Source organism: Sinocyclocheilus rhinocerous, unplaced genomic scaffold, assembly GCF_001515625.1.
Source record: "Sinocyclocheilus rhinocerous isolate Xijiao unplaced genomic scaffold, SAMN03320098_v1.1 scaffold749, whole genome shotgun sequence".
Taxonomy (NCBI): domain Eukaryota; kingdom Metazoa; phylum Chordata; class Actinopteri; order Cypriniformes; family Cyprinidae; genus Sinocyclocheilus; species Sinocyclocheilus rhinocerous.
In genome coordinates this window covers 840,260-859,900 of record NW_015653466.1, presented here as the reverse complement: position 1 = coordinate 859,900, position 19,641 = coordinate 840,260, and the positions used below count along the sequence as shown (strand labels likewise).

General features: G+C 36.4%; 1 protein-coding gene across 3 annotated transcripts; it reads right to left on the bottom strand.

Annotated features, from left to right (window-relative positions):
- Positions 1–221: 221 nt before the first annotated feature.
- On the bottom strand, positions 222–18,070 carry LOC107715980 (mitogen-activated protein kinase kinase kinase kinase 3-like). 3 transcript variants are annotated; one of them, XM_016522264.1, is made up of 33 exons: positions 17,822–18,070; positions 15,249–15,306; positions 14,901–14,991; positions 14,142–14,206; positions 13,990–14,045; positions 13,847–13,894; positions 13,447–13,489; positions 13,287–13,359; positions 13,049–13,180; positions 12,774–12,836; positions 12,147–12,228; positions 11,935–12,051; positions 11,490–11,568; positions 11,317–11,375; positions 11,192–11,232; positions 10,608–10,646; positions 10,349–10,402; positions 8,989–9,043; positions 8,621–8,894; positions 7,436–7,506; positions 7,026–7,067; positions 6,758–6,842; positions 6,565–6,644; positions 5,038–5,098; positions 4,811–4,928; positions 4,598–4,656; positions 4,345–4,448; positions 4,088–4,259; positions 3,877–3,945; positions 3,137–3,229; positions 2,987–3,057; positions 2,627–2,682; positions 222–2,542 (listed from the first exon to the last, which is right to left on the bottom strand). In XM_016522264.1, the coding sequence occupies exons 1-33, from the start codon at positions 17,915–17,917 to the stop codon at positions 2,455–2,457; spliced, it is 2,694 nt and encodes an 897-aa protein (XP_016377750.1). In that variant the 5' UTR covers positions 17,918–18,070; the 3' UTR covers positions 222–2,454. The 3 variants fall into 3 exon arrangements, with proteins under 3 accessions (XP_016377750.1, XP_016377752.1, XP_016377751.1); XM_016522266.1 differs by having other exon boundaries at positions 8,720–8,894; XM_016522265.1 differs by lacking the exon at positions 10,349–10,402.
- Positions 18,071–19,641: the final 1,571 nt, after the last annotated feature.

Below are 19,641 nucleotides of genomic sequence, written 5' to 3'. Positions count from 1 at the left end.
TGAAACAAAATATTGGCTTTATACAGTCTGTAAAACTCAAATTACTTTACACTATATACAAGACATGTGCATCACATCACACAAGAGAACGCTGCTGTAGTGAACATGGAGTAGTTTGACACGCTCTGTACTCAAAGCATTCAATAACACATTTGTGAATCTTTCAAACATACAATGGAGTAAATGGAGATTAGGCTCAGACACGGGTTTCATTTGGGTCTTGACAAAAATCTGCATCATAGATCATGTGACAAGACCAGGGTTTAAAACTGCTGTTAGGGAGATACTCTATTTGCAGTAGAGTTATAATGGCGCATGATCTATGTAAAGTTTTTTAACGCATGTTAGAGGTAGACACGACATGCTAAATTTGTGCATTCAGCTAAACAAAACTTGATTTTGCTTTTTTGACACAAAAAGAACAGTTAGTATTCAGATAAGATGCCATACAAACTGATGAAAATGTGAGAAATCTTCACAGACAGCTACATTCTAGAAAGAGCTCTTTTTCTGACTTCCCGTTTCAATATTTACACATACTGCATTCATAAGACATTATGTTGTCTCTATTCTGTTTTCAGTGAGCCTGTTAAATAGGATTTCTTAGTTTGTTATACTCTTACTATTGACATCACAGCCTGAAGCATGCACTCACCCATTAACACACACACACACACACACACAGCACGCGGAGAAAAGCACACGTGAGCAAACGTATTGTGCAAACCTTCAATAACAGTGATTGGTAATGAACTAAAACATGACACTTGGACTTCCTGCATAAATATATATATGTATATATATATATGGTGTATTGCCATCGGATACCACCACTATACCATGATACAGCCACAGTACTTTTATTAATAATGGAAATGAGGAATTAAGGATATTACTACATTATGAATTAGCATTATTCATGAATGATTATACTTTGATGAAAATACTTTTATTGGGTGTTAATAATTAATTTCATCATTCAATGCTTAATCCACTGGATGTGGTAACAAATAATCCTTCAGGACTTTACCTCAGTTTGAGTAACATGAGTGGTGGAATAATGACATGATAACATGGCGCCCCCTAGTGTATATAACAAAATGACTCTTGTAGCAACTAATGAGCAAAAAATATTTAGCTTCACTGCAGGCTTTTTTTTTTTCTCACAGAAAACATGTTTTGTATTTCTCTGTGCTGCTTTTTCATTGTTTTTGTATATAAATGTGCTAGACTGCCCTGACCTTTGCTCTCGTGTCTTTCGTAGTATCTTGCAAATGACATGCCGTCCTAAAATGTGGTTCTTAAGTTAAAAGAAGTTTAACTTTTAAAAAATGTCTCTAGACCTTGTTTTTTTTTTTTCATTCCACTGCCCCGTGTCTCACGTTTTTAAACACAAAAATGCATTCTGTATGAATGGCCAGGAAATGTGGATCTAATGAGACATAAAACTTACTGAATTGCCTTAAAGTGAAGTTACATTTACAGTTGTTTAGCACATTTTCATAAGCAAAATCCAGTCATTTCAATAGGATTTCTCGTTAGGGTGAAAGATTTCCACAGACAGATTTCGCATTCGGTTAAATTTAGTCACATTAATTTGCCGCGTTGGCTGACAGAAAGCTGCTTGGTTTGAAAGTGACTTCTGTGTGAGTGGTACATCATGCAATGCTACAGTTGACAATGAACTTTTTCCCGCAAAATGTTGCCAAAATTTCACTGCTGTGACTACATCTTTAGGATAAGAGACGAGAAAGAGATGCAGAAGAAAATGCAGCTGAGCTGATTAGACTTACGCATTCTGTGTGAACCGTATTGGTATGTAAAAGAAAGGAGTTGTTTACAGGGCTGCGTCACTGCAATACTGAAAGCTACAAAGCTAACAAGATGGTAAAACTCCTGCAAATCATGCCAGATATAAAAGTCATGTTATTTGTGTCCTCTTTTAGACAGCTGTTGTTTTCACATTAGTTATCTCAGTCACACAGAACTGATGGTTGTGTATCAAGGTGTCTCTGAAGAGTTTAGTTTGTTACAGTTTTTGTGTATTGAAATGCATCTATAGTAAGTTCACGCAGTTTACCAGTACATAAAAACTTTAAACTGGTACAATACCAAAAGATATCATGTATTAACTGGAAATTAATTAAAATGATTGATTTGCTGTTACATGCTATGCCAATCTATCACGCATATTAAACGGTCTACCTACATCTGCTTGTACTGAGGTATCGATTTTGTATCGATACGAGGTACCAGGGGCTGGTATCATACCAAAGCAAAACTTCTGGTCTTAAAACGTATCTGTAGTGTTTCATTTCAACGGTCTTTGAGTATGTGTTTTTTTTCCTGTAGTGTTTTGTTCAGTAGCTTTATAAATGAAAATGAGGTGTATAAGTCTCTGAAACATGTACTTTGTAGCGTGCATTATGTAGTGTGTGTTAAGGCAGTGTGTTTTCAATAGCTGTTCTCGTGGCCCGCGAGGATGTACAGATTACTTCGAGCTGTGGGGTCTTCTGTCGGTTTGCTTTCCAACACCACCACTCTGAGAAAGAGAGAAAAATGCTTGTAAGAACAGTGCTGACCATGGCACAGTTGTGGTACAGTGTGTGTTCTGGTGAGCTCTCACCTGTCCGCACCCAGCAGCCTGTAGATTCGCGAGTTATCAGAGATCTCCTGAGTAATCTAAAGCAGAGAACATCAGTTACCTCAATCACTCGTCTAATCACAATGGACAAAAGACCTTGTTTTGCCCACAAAATTTGGCTAATATGACTGCAACTTAAAGCTAAGAGCACTTGTTACAGACTATGATTGTATAATCTAGATCAGTGGTACATCACAATGTCAGGAGCATTAAACCATCAAAATTCACTTTTGCATAATAAGCTATTTTGATCACCACTTTATGTTTGCCATAAAATCTGGTTCCTAAAGCAAAACTAGTTGAAAACCACCAATTTACAAAACCAAAAGGCACACCACACACCTCACTGTTTTTAAAACTTCTTCCCTGCATTCCATGCTTCCAGAACGCTAAAACACTGTCCTGCAGACACACTTGAAAAAAGACAAATACATTATTATTAATCAAAGCACACAATGAATTACCCACCTCTTCTATTACTTTAGTTCTTACCTATTGCCTCAATCTGGAAGTTAAAGGTGAGTTCAGTTGACAGCTTTCTGTTGGATTTTAACCTGCCCTGCAAATTCACCAATTTTATACACCCTGCAAAAAATACAGAAATAAATGATGAGTAATGGCTTCCAAGAGCTGGAACTTCTGGATAAAGAAAATGCAAGAGCATGCGCAAATGCTTGTTTGAATATGAATGTGTGCTGCAGGTACTGACAAATACCAACTGAAAAAGATCCTGTGTGAATTCAGAAACCATTATAGTTTTATGAGGAGACAGGTTAATGTACATGTGGTTTTATCATATTGTGGCTAAAAAGAGCTATAACTGTGGCAAAAATCACGGTAATGCACAGCTTTGGGTGTTTTATTGGTTTTATAAAATGGCGAAAAGAACATTAAGTACAATTCATTTGTATTATATATTATTTATTCCTTATTCTTATTAACAATAACAATAATGATAATAAAAAATGTAATATATATAATTTATATTTGTAATATGTATATATTTATGTACATTAACTATATTTGAAAGAATTGATTATACTATTATAATTATTATAACCAATTCTTCCAAATAATATAGTTAGTGTATATAAATATATACATAAAACAAAAGTGAATATTATTAATATTTAAACTGTTCTAATATTTAATATCAGCAGAGTATTATATTAAATATCAACATAACATAAATAATATTCTATGATTTATTATAATAAAAATAAATGACTTACGATCTAGACACACTAGGACAGTATCTCTCTCCAGCTGAGTCACATGAATGACACATGTTTGAGGTGTTTCTGGAAACACACAACACAACAAGGGTTCATTCAAATCCCAAAAGCAACACTCTCAAACATCTGTTTTAGCAATCCAAACCAAGTAAACTTGTAAGTAAAAGTTCCGTTTTGAACTGAGACACAGTGAAACTCTGATACTGACCGGGCTCTGTGAACACCGGGTTGGCAGCATTGGGATCAACAGTACCAAACGTGACCACCTGATCAGGATGGCTTCCTTTACTGACCGCCACACAAACCAGTGGATAATGCTGCTCAGGAACCACCAACATCTCAAAGATTTCTAATGGACACGGCAGGGTGAGGTCTATGCTCTGGACAGACAAAAATACACAGGATTATTCTCTTGTGCATGGATGGGCTTTGTGTTTCTCAATGTGATTTCTCTTTCACCCTTACCTTTATCAGCATGAAGCGCTGCATGGCTTCCACCCATTCAAACAGCACTACGCTGGACTGGAAAGCTCCACATAAGTACTTATGACCGGTGTATGGGTTTCGCACTATAAATACAAATACAGAAGTAGGTTTCATTTTTGATTGCATATATGCAAAAGATTTTAAACATGCAGTGCTCTGATCATACAATTTGGTATGCATTTCAACACAAAACATAAGAATATCAAGTGCATGTGAGTGCGTTCATACTGACCCACACAACATTTCTGACAACCCCTCGTATCTGGTATTTTATTGGACACAGTAAACTTCCTGAAAGAAAGGCATTAACATGACAGCACTAAAATGCAAATGATGTGATTTAATAGGAATGTCAGAAAACAAATATTTAAAATGAAATCACAAATGATAACGGACTAAATAGCAACACAAAAAACGTATGTAAAAATATTAGCCTGGATCATACCGTGGGATGATTTTGTCTGGGAATTTGTGTGTTGGTATGGCAACAGGTAACTTCTGCATTTGTCGAGCTTGCTCAAAGAGCCCCGTCAGGTTGTAAGAGTACAGCTGAGATGCTTTACCTGTGGAAAATACACAAATATGTGCATAGAATTACATGATGGTGAAGCTAAAACATTAAAATATCCTTCAAATGCATAGTAAATCTCTTCCTTATTGGTTTTATCTCACCTGATATTGAATGCAGCCAGTTGTTCATTACATAGACCCACGTGCACCTCCGTGGAACCAGCTGTATGTGATTCAACAAAATAAAAGATAAATAAACAGATAAAACAAATCAAAATTCAAATGATGACTCATCCTTAATTTCCTTTCAGAGCAAACACATAATTATTGATTACATAAATAAAATCAATTTATAATTTGTATTATACCTTTTATAAATGAAGAGTTTGGCTCCAAAACGCTATAAATCCATTTTGATTAATTTGAGTAAAAATGTGTTTTCTTTACCAAGAAAGTGGCAAGATGAAAACCACTATTTTCTGTTTCAAACTTTCACATAGCATCTTTAGGTTATAATAACATTAAAAATTCAAATCCAGATTTTGATTTTCAAAGATTTATTATAAAATGTTATTATTTTTTTCTCCCAAAATGCAATAAATCCATGACAATTTTTTTTCTTCAAAATGCAATAAATCCATTGAATCAATATAAAAGTTATTTTTCATATTGAAACTGTTGAAAATACACAACATAGTAAGTTGATCCACATATGTCATATAAATTAATTACAACAATAAAAGAAAATTTCATCATGAACAAACATGAACAACAATATCACATTAAACCACAGAAATTCCAAAAAGACATTTCCCTTACATTCAACTTCCAAAAGTGCATTCATCTTTGCCATGTTACATTCATTTAGTTGACTAGTGCTATAGCCTACGCTGTATTAACAAAAACATTAATGGCATAAATAAAAACACTTACACTGACAAGCTACGCAATATCACGTTCATAATCGAATGCGACTCATCTGCGATTATGAACGCGATATAGCAGTGATCTATGGCTCTGTGTATTAAATGCCGCACCATCTGAAAGCACGTGATGGAGATTTACTATTAATCACAGAACCGGCTTTACTGACGAGATGCGTATGACAATCACATGCGATTTATCGTGCAGCCCGAAGTTTGTTTGTTGATCACAAAGTACAAAATAGATGAGGAAAACTAGGATGCCGGGTGTATTCAAAGCGCCGCCATTACTGTCTACAGTGCGTGGAATGGTGCGCTGTGATTGGTTGTTACTGTTTACAGTTCGTGGAATGGTGCGCTGTGATTGGTTGTTACTGTTTACAGTTCGTGGAATGGTGCGCTGTGATTGGTTGAGCGGATATATCGCATTCTGCAGAGAAGGGAGACTGGCGTTTGTTGCGTTTTGGAAAAAAAGGGAGAAAACCAACTCGGCGGATATCACATTTTGCGTAAAATTAAAAATGGACTTTTCAATACCGACCAGATACAATACTGATTTTGGCGGAAACTAAATTTTCTTTAAAAAAATGGCGTTTATCGCGTTTTGGAACCAAACTCTTCAAATATTGATGACATTTTCATATTTTTAGCATTTAAAAAAAAATACGACTATATGATTTTTCATATCTATATTGCCAAACCTGCCTGAATTATTCCTAATTTTGAACCTCCACGCAAAAGAAAACCATAATAAAAAGGCCCTGACCTGTTCCATTGTGCTCTCGTGGATTTCATTTAGATTGAGGGTATAAATTCCTTCCTCAGCACCAAAAATCAGATACTGATCTGAAAAAGAGTCAAAAGGGAAGCTCAAGCTGAAAAAACATAATCATTATAATTATGTAATTTAGGAGCATTTAATTTGAGAATGCATGAGCTCTGCATGAACTGTTTCTTACCCCTGGTGTTTGGGTTTATCCAGGAACAGGCACAGTGAATCTTTAGGGGACAGCCGTTAAACACTTTAGAGAAACAAGCTCCCATCTGCAAAGCAGAAACAACGATCAACATCATGGCAGCAGAGCTGAATTTGAATAGTCCAAATTTAGTTGCTATGACATTTGTGTTAATCCAGGTGTGTTGATGCATCTTTCATGACAGAGAGAAAGAAGGAAAAATAGTGAAAGATGAAGAGATAAAGAGAAAAGGGAGTGCTGGATGACTCACATGTACTTTAGGGGTCGGTGGGAGGCCATTACTGAATGGAAGCTACGAAAAGAGAAACAGATCATCTCTGTAAGAGGCTTGTGTAACAATCTCAGTTTACCAGAACAGCATATGTTTGATTAAACTATTTTTGTTTTCCCATTTAATCAGGGAATAGTAATCACAGGGCAATAATTGTAAAGTCAGATCACTCACACAAAATATATCTTATCTACTGCATCTCCTCCTGTCCTTAGCACAGACAATTTAATAATTTAATTACGGTTTAGAACAACCTTAAATGAAGAATATGACAATAACATAATGAAAGAGGCAGAGATATTTTCTTTACTGGGCATCTGAACCATTTTGATGAATTTCTATGTGTTTAAATATATATATATATATATATATATAAGCATCAACAATACCTGTAGATTAGGTGAGGGAAGGGAGGCCAGTTTTTCTTTTTCTCCATTCTCCTGGACAGAAACTACATTACCTGCACATAAACACTCACATTATATCTGTCCTTTGAAAACTGAAACCACAAAAAACAAAGACACACCTATGTAAATTACGTTCTTTATAGATGCCCCTATTTAAAAAACAAACAAAAAAAACATGCTATTTGCCTGATTATGGTTGCACTAAAACTACCTGCAGAAAGCAAGCAGTACACAGAATTTGTGTATTTTTTTTATTAATGCAGCTGTTATTGAGGTAATTCAGTAACTGAGTATTTCTGACTCATTTCAAGACTTCTGATTCATTTGCTGCTATAGGTAAATATAGCTATATTTTAAAAAAAATAACTAGAAGAATAAGAACAGCAAACTTCTTTTTAACTTCTTTAAACTCAGAGTTAAAAAGAAGTATGTTTATGTTTATGATAATAAACATGATAATAAATACCATTTTGCAATATTACTGTGCTCAAAGCTGGTTGGCTGGTCTTCCAGCCTGGTCATACCTGGTTTAGCAGGCTGGTTTTAGAGTTTTGATAACTTTTTTAGCTGGTAAAACCAGCTGAACACCAGCTTGGCCAAGCTGACAGACCAGTTTGATCAGGCTAGGAGGCCATCTAAAACTAGCTACTTCCAGCTTAAACAAGTCTAGCCAACCATCTTAAGTTGTTTTAAGCTGTTTTTTAGTAGTGCAGGCAGCAGACTTTTGTACAGCTAAAATAGCTGGAAGTGAATAAAACCATAAACCTTGCACATTCAAATTAATATAGGCCATGTTCGTTCTTAAGCTAAAAATAAGGTATATATTCCCATGTCCTATATATATCCTCCATAACTGGGCAAAGAAAAAACAAAGACTTGTGCTGTGCAAAGTGTATTCTGCACTACATTTTGGGGCACGATTGTTACCTTATTTGCATAATTTGTTACATGATTTGGGTTGTCAAACAACACAATCTAACTACTATATCACACAGACCCATCTACAAAGCTCTCAACTAACCTACAGTAAAGCTACAGCTATCTATGTTAAGCGAAAGAACTAATGTCAAAATTACAGTATTCAAAAGCACAAGGAATAGAGGAAGACTGGCAGGGCTGTCTACCAATCACAGGAGAGCACGCTCAAGAGGGCGGTGCTTAGCTTACTTTGTTCTTCTTGTTGTTCAGCATGAAGCCATTCCCAGAACCTATAAATCTCATCATCCCCTGCTGGCTCTGTCTGATCGTGCTCAGATGGTTTGTTACCTAGACTACTACGCCTGTGTGGAGGCAGGCGAGGAGGTGGCGGCCTGGGAGGCACACAGGAAGCAGTCCGAACAGGAGGGGAGGAGCTTGCAGAAGCTGGGGAACGTTTAATGGTCCCTTCTCCGGTATTGTCCTCTGAGACAGTACTGTTCTGACCGGGAGACGGAAGCTTTGGCTAGGAAGTGATAAAGGGAAAAAGAGACATAGTGTGAGTTACACATTATGTCAAAAGGCACGTTTTGCATAGGAAAAGTGTGTGTAACTTTTACCTTGGGTGGCAGAGGAGGTGGTACTTTAGGCCTCATGGTTGAAGTGGAGTCACTGCTGTAGACGCAGACACACAAAATCATTGAAATGATTTCTAGCCATACTGCTAATTAAGATGTAACACAAGAGCAGGATGCAAGAACCAACAGCACAGGTTTCTTTAAAAGGTGGAAACATACAGGGATACAATCAGACGAAGAAAGAGACCTCATATGCAATGTCAAAAACGGTAAAGAAAGTAAGCAAGAATGGTCATGCGAACACAAGACACACAAACTGCGTGCTAAATATGCTCACATACACATAATCTACCCAATCCAGAGCAAAGTTTGGGAATATTTTGAACTTCTTAGTGTTTGAAGTTTCAGGAAACTCTAAGTAGGAGAAATACAATTCTCAATTGTCCTCAGTTAGACTTGGACTGACTGGAAATGAAAGGGATGCTGTATAAATGTCTGAACAAATCACTACAACATACACAAAAATGTTATTTTTATAACTATATTTTTACATTTTCTGAAGAAAATGTGAGTGGTACTTCTCCCTGAAAAAAAACATTAGCACAATGCTAGGGTGTTCTGGGTGGTTGCCAGGGTGTTGCTAATGCTATGTGGTTGCTAGATTGTCCTGAGAAGTTGTCAGGCTGTTGCCATGTGGTTTCTATGGTGTTCTAAGTGGTTGCATACTGTCCCAAATCAAAAAAGTCCAGCCCTAAGTCTCTATGATACTCTTCTCTCTAGATATGACCCAGGTTCCTCCTTCAAAGTTAATCTATGGGAAAAGCTATGAGAAAATCTATGAGAATATCGTCTGGCAGACCAACATTGTAAGTGTGATTTTATAGAAAAGTAGTAGCATATGCAATTGTATTAAAGTTGGCATGAAACGGAAATTGTGATCATCTTTTCTCCCCTATTGTGATGTACATCTAAGTGAAACAGCTTTTCAAACTAGCGAAAATTTAGGACTTGATTTTGTCCATCAGGAATTGATTGGATCATTGTTGTTTTTTAATGGCTGCAGTCTCATACGAGTGACAGTTTGCTGTAGAGGAGGCTTCATTACCCAGACCTCATGCCAATACACACATTAGAGAAGATAATGTTGTTGCAAGGTTGAGGGGAGGTCAAGGTTTTTGAATAAAGGTTACGAGGGCACATGAATTAAAAACAATGATGTGCATTTCAATAATGATCATGCATTTATGCACCAGCAGGCAACTAAAAACCAGACACACTACAAAACAAACCGGGCACATCCTTCAGTCTCACATCTGGTTGACACTAACAGACAGGGAGTCACGGATGACCACAGGCGTTTTTGAATGATACACATCTCACATTACATCTTCATCTCACTTACTGCAAATCATCACCTTCATCCTCCTCCTCATCCTCTAAATGTGTCACATGACCCCTGAGAGAGATGAAGAGGGTGAGGCTAAGAAGGTATAGCAGCCAGAGAAGAATGCAGAGAACACACCCACACACAGACACACCCACACACACACTCAGCAGTAAGAGCTTCTCAGTGCCAAGCAGAGGAGCTGAGACTGCAGAAGTGATTAGATTGCATGGAGGTTTGGCTGACCAATCAAAAGAGACAGTAGGAGGGGCTGTACCTTTGATTGAGCTCCTCAGCAACAGATTTTAATAGACTCCTACAAAAATAATGAATAAAAGACAGAACTAGTTTTACACATGCAAAACACACAAACATATTTGTATAAACTAAAGATGGGTTGTGACGCCAAAATATTTATCCAACAACAAAACTACTTGATTAGTGAAGTCGACTAGTTTTATAGTTCACTAGTGATGTTGGTTAGTTTTAAACTTTCCTTAATTTCTTTATTTTTAGTTGTGTTCAACTAGAGATAGGTCATGATGGATTCGACTAGTAATCCAAAGACTGACTAGTTAATTAGTCAGGTTGAATAGTTTTACACATTCCTTTATTATATTCAGTTTTGTTATTTTAAAATAGGGATGGGTCACAACTAGTAATCCAACAACCAACTAATTGATTTTTGTAAGGTTCAGACATGGTTTTTGACAATTCATTTCACCCCCCCCTAGTTTTGTTACTTTAAACTAGGAATAGATCCAGACAGATGGCCAATCACCCATTTATCCATCAACTTTCCTTATTTCTTCATTCATTCCTTATTTTGATAAACTCACAAATGAAGCATAACACACTCACTTGTTATTTCCCAGAATGCTTTGGGGCTCTAATGGTAGATCCTACATGAATCAAAAAGACAGTCAGACAAGTCATCCAAACAAACACACTAAATAGCAATAAATTAATGGCATAATGTCACAAACCATCTCATGATGCGGTTCGGTTTCTTTTCTAAGAGGTGGGTCAAACTTCACCTTATCAACTAGAAGAGGGACACACACAGACTTCAGATTTCTCTCTGTGCTTTTAAGTAGGCTGAGAATTCTTGAGCTTGTTTCGGTTCAGTGAGTCAAAAGCTAATTGAGACATGACTTACAGTTAATCTCAGAGAGAGTCTTTCCATCTCGTGAGCTCCTGCTAGATGAGCGGATTCGATGAGGCACAGACACGGGAGACTGCCAACACAGAGACCACAAATAAAGTTTAAAAACTTGAAAGCTAAAACAGCTTAGCTACATACATACCTTTTGTGAATATCTGTTACAAAACCCTAATCTTTCCTCAAGACAACACAGCAAGCCACTGCTGTTATGTGTTAAAACCAATAAACTCACATGCATTCACATACACACACAATCACATATGCACACTGCAGCATGGGTAACCGGACACACTTGTACCTGGCAGCTGGCAGAGCCAACTGCCTGCCCTCACTTAGGATCTACATCTAAAGAAACAACCAATTAGAGATAATTGCTTCAGTTTAAAGCCTAACATGGTTTCCCACTGGTTAAAAGTTAGAGTCACATATATGATATCACCTCAGGGTCAATGTCATCCTCCTCTGCATCACTGTGTGTGCTGTGGTCAGGGTTGTTGGCTTTGTCCAGTAGCTCAATGGCAAGAGTCCGACTAAGCGGTTGGGTAAAGAATGGGTGCTGCAAAAAGAGAAGTTATGCAATGAAAACTTACTGAATGATGGTGGATAACTGGAGCCAATCATAAATGTTCTCTAATGAAGGGTGTCTCTAACCTGCAGTAATCTGTCAGCTGTTGGTCTCTTCTTGGGATTTTTGGTCAAAGCCATTTTCACAAAGTGATGAAAATTATTTGTCCTTCATGAGCCAAAACAAAACAGAGTTTTTCAATCATATTGTAATAATAATATAAATTTGCAGTTATAATCACAACCTTACAACTGAATTAGTGAGGTTTAAAAAGCAGAAATGTGAAGCTTCTCTTATTTTTACTTCATTTATGTGAATTAGTAAAAACCTATTTCTATTTTGAGCTATAAATCATCTTTTTTGAAGTGGGAATACTTTTCTAGGTGAATGACCTTCTGGAATGACCTTTATAATGTCTGTGGGTGAAATTCACTCTATGTATAAAAAGCCAAGAATATACGCTACTGTTCAAAAAGTATAATATAAAAAGGTATACATTATATATACATATTTATAACGTTGAATTTTCTAGTCATCAGATAATCCTAATAAAAAGCTCTTTAAAAAAATAGCAGCACAACTGTTTTCAACACTGATAAATGTTTCCCGAGCACCAAATCATTAAAAATCAAAATCAAAAACATTTTTAAAAATCTAACCAACCCCACAATTTTGAATGAAACTTTAAATCAAACACATTTACAAACACTTACCACTTTACTTTGTCTTTCAGCTTAGGTGGTTGGAAACTGCTCTTGGTCATTAGGAAGAGTGCTCTGAGAAAGGGGGAAACACAGAAGAATGGACTAAAATAAAACAAATGTTGAAAAGCGGGAGAAAGCTAGACTGTCAACATACTAAAGGTGTCCTGTGTAATATGTATTAACTACAAAATTAATACATTAAGCAGAATCTGGCACGTGCAGCAATGGACTGCTCATGATGGAGCACAATGACATTAAATGAGTACAAGTCACAGGACACACACCTCATGGGGTGCAAGTCGAACATTGGCGGCTCCAACTCGGCCAGCTCAATAGCTGTGATGCCCACGGCCCAAATATCACACAGCTGATTGTAGCCACCTTTCCTCTCAACTGCTGCCACCTCAGGTGCCATCCTGCAGAGAAAGACATATAGAGAAAGAAATTCATACAGTCCAATGTCTACAATTAAACTATTAAAACAAGTCCTGCCACACGAGAGACAAAGGAGGACTGACATACCAATATGGAGTTCCAATGAAGGACTTTCTTTTTGCTAAAGTGGCTGATATCTGAGCTGAAACTCCAAAATCAGCTGGAGAGAGACAGACAGACGATGTGAAAGAGTGGAATTCTTATTAAATGCCAACTCCCAAGGTGTTCACAGAAAGTGTTTTCTTACCTAGCTTAACGTAGCCATTGTCTGTCAACAGTATATTTGCACCCTATAAAACAAGAGCAGAGCCACAGTGAGCAATTGCGAAATATAACAATCCCTTTAAAACAATCCTGGTCATTTGTCATGACTGGATAACTATATGATTCAGACTAATTCAATAATGAATCATTTACACCAATTTGTGAACCAGTTCAACCAATTCATTAAACAAAGCTGACTTAACAATTCAATGACTTTCCATCAAATTCCCTGATATTTCCATGTTATCAAGAATAGCATTTTCCAAAAAAATTATTCTTGCATAACATAAGTCAAGTGGGACATGAGTGCTAATTAATTCAACACTGAGAGGAATGGCCTCCTTAAAGTGAGATTTAATTGTGTTTTGACGTCCACTTTGTACCTTTATATCTCTGTGGATCTTGCCTTTGTTATGGAGATAGTAAACACCCTGAAATGAACACAAAAACCCATATTACCACTTTAATCACTTGAAATTGACACATTTCAGTACTTTTTAACATTAGTAAATGTGTATGCATATACCTGCAGGGTCTCCCGACATACATACGCAATCTGGGATTCTGACAACGGCCCGGTAACTGTAAGATACAGATATACATGTATATTAGAGATACTGTTGAACGGCTCAAGATGATAAATGCATTATAAACTCCAATTTTGATGACAATAATTACCATGGTAAATATCCTGGAGTGAGCCTCCACCACAGTATTCCATGCTGATCCATAATTTATCTCTCCTGAAATAGGGATATTAAGACATCAATTATCAAATCTTGTCATACCAATTCTGTCCACAACAGCTTAAAAGAGGTACATGTATATGTTGGGTTGTGGCGTGTATTTCAAAGATAGTCAAAAATATCAACAAAGTTAAAAAAAGGGAAGTAGATTTTTTTATGTTTTTGAAAGAAGTCTCTTTCAAATTTTATTTATTTGATTAAAAATACATCAAAAACAGTAATAGTGTGAAATATTATTACAGTTTAAAATAACCGTTTTCTATTTTTCCATTTTATATTTTAAAATGTAATTTATTTCTATGATGGCAAAGCTGAATTTTCAGCAGTCATTACTCAAGTCTTCAGTGTCATACTAACATTTGGTGCTCAAGTAACATTTAGTTATTATCAGAGTTGAAAACAGTTAACAGTTGCTGCTTTATTAATCCATTTTCAGGATTCTTTGATGAATATGAAGATCAAAAGCACAGCATTTATTTGAAATAGAAATCTTTTGTAACCTTATAAAATCTTTACTTTGACCCCAAACTTTTGAATGGTGATGTAGTGTTAGTAAAACATAAGTGTTATTTTGCAAAAAACAAAATGTGCAGAGATGTACAACCAGATGCCTCTGTACTACATTATAATATGTATAAAACATATTAAACAAAGCCAGAGCCTGTGTGTGATTGCATGCGTGTACATGTACCTGAGGTAACTGCCAAAATATGCAACAATGTTTGAGTGTTTACAATCTTTCATCATAATAATCTCCTGCTGCACCACGTCAAAGTCCTCTCCTGCAAAAATCAATTGACAAAATAATTAAATAAAGAAACATGTAAAGTGCAAACAGAACAAAAAACATGGGAACTGTGATTTTGCACTACAAAGTGTGTGAACATGCTGCCTGTATTTAAAATGCGTCACACCATTACAATGCATGAACACACCACAGTTGTAATATTTAACTATTCAAGTATAGATGGACAGTGATAGGGCACTATCTAGAGGTGGTTAAGCAGACAGTGTGTGCAGCAGCATTGGGATGGGTCACCTGGCTCTAGTTTGATGACTTTGATAGCAGCCAGTTCCCCAGTGTTGACATTACGAGCCTGGAAATGGAAAGCATAAGAGTCCATAAGCCCAAAAAGGTGTGTAATAACATGATTACACTTGTTGTATGGATCTGACTCACATTAAAAGATCTATCTGCTCCAACAACTCATTAAAACTGAGAGGCATTAAACAGGTTTCCAAAACATTCCCCTCATCTACCATTGTTTGGACATTGAAAGCTATGTTGTTTAGACATTTTAGAAAAACTAACCCATACAGTTGTCTATGCACATTAAGCTGATAATTGGAGAAAGTATTTTAACTACTGGTTAACCAATGCTTCAAATATCTACAGACACACAAATTAAAATTCAATTACAGCAAATGAGACTGTTTAAATGAAATGAACACTTATTTTAGAAAATGTTTCCTCAAAAATAATTTGAGAACAGAAATAGTTCAGTATACAATGACAAGACTGTCATAGACTAGTAAAGAAGTAAGAACAACTTCTGTTTTGCGTCCAAATGGCCAAGGCTATCACCTGATGCTCAAATATTTCCAAATTAAACCACCTGATCGATATATCTATCAATAAATATAATTTAATAATAATTATAATAATAATTTATCATTTATGCATTTAGCAGACGCTTATGCTAACACAATGCTCTACCACTGAGCCACAGAAACACATATTTTAATATTAAAAATATAATATTACATTTTAATATAAAAAAATAGATAAACATGCAGCACCTTTAAATTACACATTATATGTCTGTTATATGCATATACATGCACTACTGTTTAAATGTTTGTAAGATTAAAAGTCAATAAGATTTTCTTTTTATCCATTAAAGATAGGAATACGTTCATTCAGCAAGGATGCATTAAATAATGAAATTTTGAAGGATCATTTTACACTGAAGACTGGAGTAATGGCTGCTGAAAATTAAGCTTTGCCATCACGAGAATAAATTACACTTTTAAATATATTAAAATAGAAAACTGTTATTACAAATTTTTAAAATATTTCACAACATTGAAGTTTTTACTAATGTTTTTAACAATTTAAAAATTTTAAAAATCTTACAGACTCCAAACTTTTAAACAGTAGTGTGTTTTTCAGGAATTTCTAGAACCAGTATTTTGCATGTTCTTTCACAAGTTAAAGCACAAACACATTCACAAAGGCTTCATCTATAAGACCGAACTGAGAGACATCTGTCTGCCAAACAGAAGTGAGGATGATGTCATCAGTGACACAAAGAGAAAGAGAGATTTTCCAACACTTTATCTCAGTTTTATATGGAATTCCATTCAGCATTCCAAGTAATACGGAACAGAAGCAGCTGGTGAAATGTGTGCACTGATGTTCACAGCACTGTGATGGCTGTCAAAACTAGGACAAGGAGAATATCAAATAACTTTCATATACACACACACACTCTCGCACGATGCCTCTCCGATCGCAGTGAGGCATTTCACTGTCCTGTAATAAATATGCTCAGGGCTGTTTCTACTTTATTAAAATAGCTAATTGATAAATCTAATCAGGAGGAACATATGTAAGCAATCAGAATGATACTGTATGAATCAACCAGATTTGATTACTGACTACTATATAGAGGAAAACCTGGGCAAACGCTGCCAGGGAATTTGTGAAACCACATCATATTTTCACACCCCTGGGTATCTGAGGCCCAATTTCAGGTCTATTCTCTGTAGAGTGGGCAGAAAAATATTTTGCTTGTAGGTTTAGTTATTCTGATCCTGCATTTCAGACATGTCAAGATGAACCCATTCAATTATCCACCTACATCGAGGCTCTGATTAAGTGAACTTGTGTGAATTACATGGCATACACCCAACACACTCTCACCCACACACACTGTAAAACACCAGGAAGAGGGAACAATTACGAACAAACAGGATGGACATAGTTGTGGGCAAACACACTCACACAGACCCACTTGCAGTTTAAAGTTCAGCTACTTCCTGTCACCAAAGGAAGTCAGACACATTTAATGTTTCTTAAGAACATGATTGCAATTGCCCTCCCCCTTAGATCCCAAACACCTTGCAACAGCCCTCAGTAGTGATCTGCAACATATTGGTCAATTATTGCCTATTGAGTATTAATTTTTATTTATTTTTTTATTCTTGCCTTTGTTTATGTCACATATATCACATAAAGAGATGCAGGACTTTGAGTTTGACAGCCCTGCACTGGCTCTCTCTGGTTAAATAAGACCTGCTAGGCCCTGTGCATTATGAAAACAAAGATCTCTCCACCCTTTCAGAATATTACACCATATCCGAGTTGCAAAATTGCTACAAAACACAGATACACTCCGGTCCAGTATAAACACACATCTGTTGTCTCCCGCATACACTGGTTACATTGGTCAGTTAAGTGGCTGTCTTAATCCCTAATGAGCTGTCTATCTAAACAGCATTTTTTGGACACCAAATGCGCATTCTGACCATTCGGAAAACGTAAATGATGCCCAAAAATGCAGTCTAGGTAGGTAGCTCGCTAGGTTCTGAGACCCAGTTTATCTTTACCTTGTACACATCCCCATAGGTTCCGCTCCCGATCCTCTGGATCAGCTCAAAGTCCTCCTGAGGGTTTCTGCGCGACAGATCCAGGCTTAAATTCATTGTGCGAGTCACCGTTTGCACCCTCCGGTTTATTTACGTGTCCCTGATGTCAAAAACGGGAGGGGGTGATTATCGCAGAGACATACAGTAACGGAGAGATATGACGGTCCAGTCCCACCGAACTACAACAACATGGCCTCCTGTGCGCATGCGCAATGCGACTGCCTGACAACACGCACTGAGGATGGAGAAATTTCTACACGTAATAAACCAGAAACAATTTGAAAAAAACTAAGCCACGCTTAAAATGTATTATTGTAATTTTAGTAGACAGCAAAATACCAAGCTTAATAAAAGACAACACGTTATTTTCAGGCAACACATTTAAAACAAAACATAACAGTTTGAAATTATAATAAAATAGATTTAGCCCATTGTTTAAAATTTATACAAATTGGTTTTTGTAAGCGAAACATGTCAAGGACAGTTGTTATTTTTAACTAAACTATACATAAATAAAACTCGTTTTTAGCCATTTAAACAAAGCTAAATAAGATGAAAATATTAGATGAAAAACTAAGTACTAAAATGACTAAAACTAAATTATAAATTAATTAAACCTTATGGAAATGTTAAAGACAAAAACTAAATCAAAATCAAATAAAAATTACTTTAAAGGGGAGGTCTAATGCTATTTCATGCATGTTGAGTTATTTACACTGTTAAAGAGATGGATTCTCATGCTAAACATGGCCAAAGTTTCAACGATATGAATCTAGAACGGAGTATTTCTGTGTCAAATATACTCCTTCCGGTTTTGTACAAGTCTCGGACAGTTTTTTTCGAGCTTGGCTCTTCGTGACGTAATGAAGGGTGGAACTCCTTGTATGGGCATTTCTCCCAGAAGAGCGCGCCCGCGCACACAACGACCAGAGCGAGCAAGAGTGCGCCCATCAATGCGCTTCATTCGGCTGCACTGAAGGGGACTTGCTCGAGAAGAAGGTCTCCAAAAAAGTGTGTTTTTGGCTGTAAGGGAAAGATAACCTAGTTCAGCTTACCAAAGAACCCAGCGTTAGGTGAAAAATGGATGCAGTTTGTTTTTCCAGGGCAGCAATGGAGTTTTGCAAGTGTGTTTGTTGACGAACGTTTTATAAACAAGGCCCAGTTCGGCGCTGGATTTGCACATCGTTTGATACTGGAAGATGGAGCGGTCCCAGCTATAAAAGATCCCGGTCATGATTCAGAACTGCAGAAGGTAAGTGAAACTGCATCAAATGTCTGTGTTTTGTTGGCAATCTGACAAGTGCTCATCACTCTTTAGCTCCGCCCACGGCGCGCCTCCAGGAGCTCGGCTGTTTTCGGAGAGAATCGGAAAGCTGTATTTTTCTTTTATAAATATGATAAAACTAAAGACTCTTTGGAGCTATGATGAACGATGCTATACTACTCTATAGGTACTCAAGATCAACATGAGATTGGGTGAAACTGTGTGTGTTATGTCCCTTTTAAACTAAAGTTACATATAAAATATAGAAGCGACAGCTAATTTACAATAATAATCAATACTACAATAGTATATAAATAATGATAACATAACACTGTTTATAAAGTCTAATTACTATTGATGATGTTACAATATTAGAAATTACATGGCAAATACGAGAAACAAAGATGAAATATAAACTTGTGAAATATTAAACAATAATGAAAAACACACTTTTTTAATAACGCATTGTGAAAGAGGCAAACAATGTACCACAAGAATTATGCATAAAAGCTGCAAT